We start from the raw sequence: 10,500 nt of genomic DNA, 5'->3' as shown, positions 1-10,500 counted from the left end.
GCACTTAAGCCCAAGACCTATACCAACCAACCCACACTTACAGGTTAGATATTGTTGGTATCCAGATGGGTCACGGTTATACTCAGTATGTCCAGCTTAAGGTAACAAGCTTTTATAGGGCATTAGACTGTCCTTCTGTCCCCTAAGTGTCGCAGCAGGCAAGTTTTCCATTCTCTCACAATAAGTAAATGGTCATTTTCCAAGCTTGGATTACCAGATCATCGTAATTGTTAATTCTGTTACTCCTTTTTGTGGCATTTGCTCTTCCTGAATTGTTATCCTGACAGTAACTTCATTATACAAGTGAAGAACATGTACTATTGATGGAAAAGAATAAGTTAATTAAGAGCAGTGTGAGCCTATGGCTTGAAGTAGTTTTTCTTCGCATCATCCATTGGGCCTGAGTGTAGGAATGGAGGGAAGAAGCTGATACAGGAACAACGCATTCAGGATTATATTAAAATAACTGAAGAGATAAAGAAAGGGGAGGAGGGAGGGTGGGAGAAGTGAATGTTACTGTCACAGAGAGATACAAGATGCAAAGCTGTAGCAGATTTCTTAGTTCCACAGATCAGGGTTTGTGTAATGCCCTGGAACTGCTGTGCAGAGATGACAGAGAAGCCTGCTCTATTTGGGATAAGAGCAGGGCTTTGGAAAACACCTCCTGCACCTCGTGTGGGGAGCGACCAGCCTTTGGTCCCTCTAACTCATTTATCACTCCGTCTCTTAATCATCTCCCCCAACGAAGTCAAACAAGAAGCTCTACAGAAGGTTTTAACTGATGGGACCTTCCCCGGGCCGGGCTGAGGGGTCTGCGTGAGGCGGCACGGAGGTGGCGGCAGCGCAGCGCGGCTCAGCCCGCTGCTCCCTCTGGCGGCGGCTGTTCCCTCCCCTCGGTGGCGGTCGGCTCCTGGGGCCGGGCCGCCCCGAACCCGGAAGCGGGCGGCGGTTGGTGTCGGTGCGCGGCGAGCGGGGCCGGGCGCAGGATGCGAGGCGCCAACGCCGCCCTGCCCCCTGCTCGATCGCAGCCAGCGCCCGACGAGGAGGAGGAGGAGCAGCAGCGGGAGGAGCGGCCGCAGTCGTAGGAGCCGCCGCTGCGGTAGAGCATGAGCGGGGCCGCGGAGAAGCAGTGCCCCGGAGCGGGGAGTCCCGCCGCAGCGGAGAAAGCGGCGGCCGGGGGGGACGCGGGGCCGGAGCCGCCGCCGCCTTCGATGCTGAGCGTGGATGTGACGGGTTTGGTGTCGCAGTTCGCCAGGAGCTTCGTGTTGATCTTCCCCGTGTACGTGCTGGGCTACCTGGGGCTGAGCTTCAGCTGGGTGCTCATAGCGCTGTGCGGGCTCTTCTGGATCCGGCGGCACCGCGGCGGCAAGACCTCCCGCCTGGGCCGGGCTCTCGCCTTCCTGGAGGACGAGGAGGAGGCGGTGCGGCTCAGCGTCTCCTCCGCCGATCTGCCTGCGTGGGTGAGTGAGGGAGCGAGCGGCCAACACCCTTCGGCGCTTCCGAGACGGCTCCGAGCCCGGCGGGCAGCGCGGCTGTGGGGCGGGCCGGGGCCTCAGCCCCTCCTGCGGGCCGGGAGGGACGAGGTGAGGGGATGCCGTACCTGGGGGCACGTCCTGCGTGGTGTGTTGCTGGGCAAGCCCGGGGAGCATCCATGCACTCGGCATCGCGGCCCCGCCGCCGTTAACCCGAGCCTGGCGCTGCCCTCCGGCCCCACTGGCTTCCCCCGCTAAGAGGACTTAAAAGACCGGCGTGTTCCCCCTGCAGATCTGTGAGGTCGCTGTGATGTGCACTGGGGAAGGAGCGTTTTCTGAGAAAGTTGAGATTAGAGATGACAAAATCAGTGTTCGAGCTGTGCTGCATCTTTAAATAACGCGTTTCTTAACGGTAACAGAAAGACGAGGTGGTGGTTCGAGTGGTTTCAGTGCTTTGCTGTGATGTGCGCGGTGGCCTCGTTTGTGCTGCGCTGTGGTTGGTTGTGTAGGGCTCCCTTGGAGAGTGAAACCTTCATGCGAGGTTTAGAGCTTTCTAATAAGTCTTTGGAGCTCCCTTATTTATTTATTTTTAATTTAAGCTTTAGCTGAAACGGCTCCAAAGCTGAATACCCTTTCATTGTAATTTTTACTTTGGAGTGTTAACGCTTTTTTAAGCACAGCATACAGCCAGCTACCCGGCAGTGTTCATCCTATAGCTTGTTCTGCCGTAGTAACCTGCTGTGCGGGGCTTGCAGCTCTTACAGCAGCAGCCTCGAGGGTTCCTGCTAACACATCCCACCAGACGTTGCTTCTGGCTGCTCCCTGCTCCTCTCTGTTAGCCGTCTCTGCTGGGTGCACTGACCCCGCACAATCAAGGCTGCAATAACTGTCCCAGCTGCTGTTTTCACATGGTCAGACTTCTACCTGATGTGGCCCATCCCAGCTGCAGTAAGGAAGTTATACAAGTTTTGGGTATCCAGAGCAGGTACAGCATACAGGTGTGAAATGGGAGGCTTTTTTCCTTCTGTTTTCTTGCATCTTTTACCTGAGTTCAAGGGGAACATTGTAGTGGAGCGGGGGCTGTCTTCAAAAGGAGCAAAATGGGTTTACTGCCTGGAGCTGAAATGCAAGTATTAAATTAGAAATCATTGAGCTGCTGCCTTTTTTTCCCCCTTTTTTCCTTTTCATAATTTGTTACTTCTGATAAAGTAGCAATTAATTCTTCTGTGGAGTTGTCTGAATACCTGAAAAGGGACTTCTTGACTTTGGATTTCTGCCTGCATTAGAGAGAAGGATGAGTGCTGGCTGCAAACAGCTGTGTATCATTGGATAGTGAGAGAGCATCTGATCGATAGGCAGGGCTTCCCCTGAGTGTGGCCTTCATCAACTGGCAGATATAAATCAGCTTTTCTTTTTCCCTTCTTTAATCTTATTCTCAGATTTTCAAGACCAATTTGGTTGCTTGGTTGTTTTTGTTCTGTTAGGTGTATGCTGTATCCTGGAAGCATCCTGCAACCAAATAAATGTAGCTTCCAGATTACATACAATATGGAAAACAGCAGTTTTGAGGACTGAGGGACCACCCAAATCAAACGTGACCCTTCATGTCTGCTATCATAATCATTAAGCTGTGCGTGAGTCTTTTTGCTGCCTGTGTAACTTGTCTTGGACAACACCTGTTCTTTTTCCTTCTGTTTTAAAGTTATCCTGGAGACTCATTAATTTCAGTATTTCAAACAAGTGGTACTAGGTATATATAAAGTCTGACATCTCTTTAGTACTGATAGGTTGCTGTTATCCAGTTTATCTGTCTGTTTCAATGTGAGCTCCAAACTGAAGTATGCCCTCTTGGTTTCTAATCATGATCAAGCCTGTATATGCACAGGAAGCATGTGATGGTGCTCTGCCCTACCAGCACTTCCTTTCATTTGTTGGTGGAAACCATTTCCAGCTCCTGTGGCAGCCGCTAGAACAGAGGTTTGAGGTCACCTGTGTGCTTCCAGAATAGCGTTGCTGACACCTCAGGTGGGAAGCTGACTTTAGAAGCCTTGAGCACTGGCTGTGCAGCTCCCTGCTCATCCTGCAGGCTGTCATCTGAGTGTTTTGCAGGCTCTGGGACAAAGCACTGCAAGTAATTGTTGTCTGACTTCACCAAGTATTTAATGGTCTTAACTCATCCCCAAACAGCTCAGTTTGTTCTGCACCCACCACGCCACACAGTCAGAGTAAAGCTGATGGAGACAAGGATTAGGTTGGTGACATCGTCCTGACTGTGCCCACAATCTGGATAGATACGGTGTGATGCCACCTCCATCACCATGGGCTGGGGAAATACCAGGCAGAAATGGGAGATGTAAGCAGTGCTGCAGAGATGAACACTGGGAACTGATGGCAGCAGCACCACACCATGACTGAAGCAAGATGAGATGATCTAGTTCTTGGTTTAGCCTTGCCTGTGACAGAGGAGTTAGAACTTGATCCTTGAGGTCCCTTCCAACCCAAGCCATTCAATGACGCAAAGCCTGGCTCAACATTCCAGATCTTCCAGACATGCTCAGCTGGAGTCCAGGTGCAAGGCCAGGGTAGGCAGTCATCTCACTGATGTCACAACCCCTTGGTCAGGGACCTCTTGGTCAGTCACTGGGTCCTGTCACCTTCCATCACTTGGTCATTTTCCTTTGTAATGGTGATAGATTTGGGAAAATAAAAATTATGTGTTTAACTCTCCACAGTAATCTGTCTCCTATGAATTATTTGCACTTCCTGAAACTCACAGTGACTTTTTTGCATGTTCTGATTTGGACACATTATGAATTGGTGGCAGTTGATATGTCAGGTTTGCTTTTTCTACCGAGTTCTGATATCGCAGCACATTGTTTGCTCCCTTTTTTAGTGCAGAAAGAAAATAATAGCTCAAAGTTCAGTTACTTCTGTATGTGCCTGTGCCAGGTATGCTAGGAACACGTTGCCCAGAGAACTATGAAGTTATTTGTGTTTAGTCTTATGTTAGAATAATATATATGTATATAATGTTTTTTTCCCCCAAACCCTTCTATAAGTTTGTCAAATACTCCAGTTATGTGGTCAGAGCAGTGAAGATTTCAGTAATAACTGATTTATACTGATAACTCAGTATGACTGTGAAAGAAGAAACGTTAGAGCTGTAACTGCAGAGTCATATCCTGTACAGAGTTACATCTGCAGAGTACAGAGGGTAGAGGTGGTGATGCTCTTACATTTGTTTGGCACAAAGACTTCTGAATGATGTAGAATCAAACTTGAGAACTGGGTCTTAGGTTGATAGTAAAGGATAGAATCCCCAAAGACTCTCTGCTGACATAAGTGTGTGCTCAGTACACCTGGTAAACAAATGGATTTCTGCAATGCCGTGTTTGCTTATTAATTCCTGTTGAACAAAAAGATCTTTCTCTCAGCTTCTTATTATACCTTCAGTTAATGCTGTTATTGCTGTAGCTGCAGCTAAGCTGGATCTCATCAGTTTAGCTGGTGAGTACCACACATGGCCGTATACTCGAGGCTGCCAGCCTGCATCTGGAAAGTATGAAAGGGTGTGAGTAAGAACTGAATAATAACTGGAGAGTACTTAACAAATGAAGTTCACATCCTTCCTCCTGATGCTTTGTTTTTCTTTAAAACTGCTTTCTGTTCTAAGTGCCTCGTAGTGTCCACATCACGTAATCACACGTGATTTGTGTGATTCTGTGTTTTTGTTTTGGTTTGCTTTGTTTTGGAAGGAGTTTCATTTGGTTCAGTGTTGCTTCTTGTACTTCAGAAGGTAATGGAGGTGACTTTGTGAGAGTACCACGGGATTAAGAGATGTGAATGGTGGTATTAGGAATGGAGAGCAGAGATAAATGGGGATAAAACAGATAAATGGGGACCAGGCAGGTGACAACTTTGTTGTCTTTCTCAAACAAAGGTTTCAGATTTACTATGTTAAAACTGTACTGAGTTTATTTCTGTCACATACTTCATACTCTCGTGTAATAATGTGATAAAAGCATCACTGTGTGTTTCATACAAAAATATCCTTTTCTGGAGTACTTATGGTAGAAAACCATGTGGTGAGCTGATCAATATGATGTCAAATACTGTAGAAAAAACACTAATCTGAAAGTAATAATGTGACTTTTGAACTGGTTTCAGTTTCATCAGGCCTTCTACACACATGTTTATATCATTGTGGGTTTTTTTTCCCCAATATAACAAATTGATGTTATCTAACAGTTACTAGCGACTTTTGGAACAACTTCAAATGTATTCTTCAATTGTGCTGTTTGTCTCAGTAATTGAGGAAGGTGTATCTTTATTTTATCTTCAATCAAGTCTGACAGTGCTGTTTTCATGCCTGAGTTTTTGAATACAGGGGTGGGGCTGACTTTAGCTGTATTAGAATAGGCAGAAGTCATAAAGGTCTTGGCAGCGAAGACCAAAGTTTTACAGAAGGGAGGAGGGGAACCAAGAGAACCATCGACCTTTTCTGCCTCTTTTACGAGTTTCTTCTGGCTTTACATTAGTGCTGCTTGAGGTTGTTGACACATCACAGAATGTAGTTGGGCATGAATTCCATTCTTTTGTGTTTCTTTTCACTTTGCATGAGGGCCTGCTGGTAAATAGGAAGGTTATTATCCAAATGTTTTCATACTGGCTTATAGTATTGTAACCCTGCTGTAGAAATTTTGAGCATTCAAAGCAATTCTTTAACATCCCGTTCCTGTATTTTAATATGAAAGAACAAGTAGTCTTTTGTTTCTAGTAAAATAAGCATCTTTGACCTAAGCTGCAATATAAATCAAATTAGTTCTCTCCCATTTTCCCAGCCATTGCTAACAACTGCACGGAAGTTTTCTAATTGCTTAAATTGCCTTTGGTGTAACTTTTGAACTGTACAGCAGTTTCTTGCTGACCGTATGTCTGTGCTGAGATGGTAGAGTTTTATATTGTATATCAGGTTCTGAAAGCAGCAGTTAATGATTATAAACTAACTTAAATTGTTGGATTGGTGTGGTTCATTGTATAGATACAAAGATCTCTTATTTGTGTTGCTGTTCTGGAATTATCTTTTATAGATTCCATTGTATTTGATGTTGGTAATGTGGATAGTTGCTCTGATTATTTTTAGCTACTACTCTTTCCTAAGGGAGGTGGGAATGAACACCCCACCAGGAGCTCAGGAACTGGCTGGGGACACCTTCTGAGTTTGATGTAAGCTTGGCAAGCAAAACTTGAAGTATACGTAGAGCTGCATTTCCATGTTTAGGGAGAATACTGCACTTATTGAAAGGAAAATCCTTATTTTTCTCTGGTGTTTGTGAACTCTTACTGAAAATAAAGGATAGCAGTGGTTGATTGTTTCCCCGTTGGACTGGAATAAGTCCAAATTCAGCTTTGTTAGGATGTTCTTTTACAGAGGTGAATTTCAATAATCGGGATTGTAAAATTATAACATAGTTTGGGTGGAAAGGGACCTTAAAATGGCCTAGTTCCAGCCCCCTGCCATGGACAGGAGACTCCACCAGATCAGCTCACCTTTTGGGTATATTCAGTAGGTACTACTGTCTGTAGATACCCTGGTCTGGCTATATCCATTCCATTTGTTTCTTAAGGTACTTTATCCTGATCTATCTCTCATTCCTCAGCGTATTCCTTTATTTCTCTTAAGCTCATAGTGCAGGTAAACTGTATCCCATCTGCTCTTGAATTTCATTGATAAGGTATTTCAGGGGTGGAGGAAAGGTGCTTCTCAGCCTCTTTGCGGAGTTATTTGATCCCCATCCTCAGCTCAGTTCTGATTTTTATTCCTATGTAGTTCCTGCCAACCTTCATGTTCCAATCCCTGTTGGACTTGTGAAGCCTTGTTTTCTTTGCAGCTCAAATGCTGCAGCCTTTTTACGTTTTTGCTCTTTTCCATCTATGTGCTTCCTGTGATACTGGTAAAAGAAGAACAGTGGGAGTTTTCAAGCTTCTTCCCGTTAACAATTCCTTATTCATGAGAATGTATATAAACAGCATCTCTAGGTTTTATGTGTAAGCCAAGTCCTGCTTTTCCCTGTGCTCAAATAAGCTTATTCCAGAGAGAATCAGGGAGTCCAGCAGTTAAATCAAAGCGAATGATTCTGCAGTTTCAAAATGAAGTGCACTCCTGACAAAAAGCATGTCCTGCACACAGTTGCATTTTCCCACTGCCTTCTTGTGCCAGCATTAGAATTTACTTGGCCAACTAAGCACGGATTTTTGCCAGGTTGAGCATTCAGCTGGATTGTTTCCTGGAGTTAGCGATCTGTGCTGCCACATGAGAGCTGCTGCCTACAAAAAGGAGGATGTGGAAGTCTATGGTCAGGTTTGAAGTGAAATGGAACAATGTAGCATGCACAGAGAGGGCTCTCTTAGAAACAAGTGGCAAATTACACTGCTGAGATGTTTTTGTGGGAAGGCAAAATATGCACTGGGAAAATTTATAATGTCAAGTTGCACATCCAGGTTCTTTAACATTTAAACATACTTAATTATCAAATATACCAACTATGGATACTTCGAGCCAACTTCAGAGTCAGCCCTGGTTTTAGTGGGCGGTTGGATCAGATGAGCTCCAGAGGATCCTTCCAGCATCAATTATCCTATGATTGGTTTAGTTTTAAGCTACAATCTAATTAGCTTTCAGTCTCCAGCTGCAGCTTGCAAATGATAAGAAACCTTTTCTGCATAAAATAGCAGCATTTGGGTAGTGGTTTAACCCAGCAGGTAGCTCACCATCACACAGGCATTTACTCTCTTCCCAGTGGGATGGAAGGGAAAACTGAAAAAAACCACCAAAGAACTCATGGGGTGAGATAAAACTAATTACAAAAATGAAAAGAATAGTAATTATGACTATATATATGTGCATATGTAGATGAATGTATATAACAAGTGATGCACAAGCAGTTGTTCACCACCTACCAACTGATGCCCAGCGAGTGGAAGAGTGAGATGAACTCCAACCCCCTTCAAGACTCCTTCGCATGAAATCTAATGGTATGGAATATCCCTGTCACCAGTTTAAGCCAGCTCTCCTAATTCTCCTTCCTCACATCTCCTTCTCTGTGAAACTGAAATGGCCTTGGCTCTGTACGGCACTGCTTAGCAGCAGCTGTAAACATCAGTGTTATCAACATTGCTTTTCACTTGGAACCAAAGCATACCTCGCACTCTGAAGAAAACAGTCTATCCTAGCTGGAATTAAGACACTTTGGTTAAGTGTTAAGCTTACCAGCAAAAGGAGTAGATGGAGGCTATCTTTGAAGAAGTACAACTTCATAAGTTGTTGAGATGGCTGTCAGCTAAATAGCTATTATTAAAATTCTGTGCAGCAAATTGCTAAAACTCACCATTTTCAATGGAACTCCAGTTATATAAATAACCTTCCAAAGCAGAGCGTTCTTGTATAATGACTCACTGCACTGAGTTCTGCCTGCTACACCCTGATGTGACTGTGGAACTCTCCGTAGCAGTTGAATGCTGGAGATGGGGCTAACGGTGTTCAGCTGGAGCAGCCTGGAATGATGCCTCAGGAAGTTGTTACTGCAAATATGGAGCTGGTTTTGCTTGGCTGAAAATAACCATCATGTGACAAGCAAGCATTACATTGTCATTTGGCTGTCCTTATCATATAGCAGCAGCAGGGTCAGGTTTACATTGTAGTTCACAAGCAAGTGCTTTCGCTGAAGAGATTTGTACTTAGTGTAAATTGCACGCCTTTTTCCATCTGTTTGTTTGAATGGAGAGAATTTAATGTCACAAAACTTCAAGTAGAATCAGCTGAGGTAGATCTTGGTTAGCTTTGTATTTAAGCACTGTTGCTTCTTTGTAACACGTGGCCTGAAAAGTAGTTTCTATGCTTTCTCAGATCACACAGAATCACGGAATGACCCGGGTTGGAAGGGACCTCAAGGATCATGTAGTTCCAACCCCCCTGCCTGGCAGGGCCACCAAACATACACATTTACTAGATCAGGTTGCCCAGGGCCCCGTCCAAACTGGTCTTGAACACCTCCAAGGACGGGGCACCCACAACCTCCCCTGGGCAGCCTGATTTCCAGGGCCTAACCAATCCCTACGTGAAGAACTTCCCCCTAACATCCAACCTAAAAATCTTCCTCTTTTAACTTAAAACCATTTCCCTGTGTCCTGCTATTGTCAGATGCCCTTCTTGGTATATTCTGTAGGCCTCTAACTTGGTTAGCTTGGAAATGCAGTAGTGAATTCTGCTTGGGAATTCTGTATGCAAAAACTTGACAAGAACTCTGTTGTTATTGTGCTGCTGGAAGGAGTTTTACGAGCCGTGCCCTGAGCTGCAGCCTGCAGCCGCAGCGAACAAACTCTGCAGATTTGTTGGTGGTGAGCAAGTTTGATCTGTCTGCATGTTTCCAAGCAGGCTGTCATTACTGCAGTGAATGTGTGACACTTCAAATGAAGAAATGTCTGTTCTTATTTTGTTTTCCTTTCCCTCCTCCTCCAGTCTGTTGATTCATCTTGTTAATTAGAATGCTAAATTATCTTGGATATTTATCTTAGTCTAGTAGTGAGTTTTATGATGCTGACTAAATACGTATTTTAAACAGCCATGTTCCTCAACCGATTACTTTCTCCTAAAATACTTGAACCAGAAAGAGAACACTTTGCCATCCACCCACTCACTGCCAGTTACATGTCAAGAAGCACCAGGAAAAGTAAGGTGGGGAAGGGGGAAATTGGCATTTTAGTCATTAGAATTGTATGTGGTACAAGAAGATTTAATAGTGATAAATTAGGTGATTGATTTGGTGATAAGTTAAACTGTAGTCTCATGATCATCTACAATTCAGTCTATCTTTTAAGGAAAATATTTGCACTTCAGAATGCTTTTTTTTCCTCTCTTTTCAGGCTGAGTGTGTTAGGTGTGAGCTTCGTGTTGATGCGAATGTGCTTCAGTTATCCATCTGTTTTTCATAGCCTCAATTTTCTTATTCCTGTTTCATTCACATAAGTT

At 44.7% G+C, this 10,500-nt stretch overlaps 1 protein-coding gene across 4 annotated transcripts in view; it reads left to right on the top strand.

Moving 5' to 3' along the window:
* Positions 1-987: 987 nt before the first annotated feature.
* The window catches only part of ESYT2 (extended synaptotagmin 2), a 61,303-nt gene continuing 51,790 nt past the window's right edge, over positions 988-10,500 (top strand). For 2 of the 4 annotated variants that reach the window (XM_015853058.2, XM_015853057.2), the window contains exon 1: positions 988-1,460. In XM_015853058.2, the coding sequence (XP_015708544.1) occupies positions 1,107-1,460 (354 nt within the window). In that variant the 5' untranslated portion in view covers positions 988-1,106. The remainder of the gene's footprint in view (positions 1,461-10,500) is intronic. The other 2 variants (XM_015853059.2, XM_015853060.2) reach the window with 2 other exon arrangements.

Source organism: Coturnix japonica, chromosome 2 (genome assembly GCF_001577835.2).
Source record: "Coturnix japonica isolate 7356 chromosome 2, Coturnix japonica 2.1, whole genome shotgun sequence".
Classification (NCBI taxonomy): domain Eukaryota; kingdom Metazoa; phylum Chordata; class Aves; order Galliformes; family Phasianidae; genus Coturnix; species Coturnix japonica.
The sequence above is the reverse complement of the archived record's forward strand: the minus strand, read 5'-3'. Positions and strand labels throughout refer to the sequence as shown.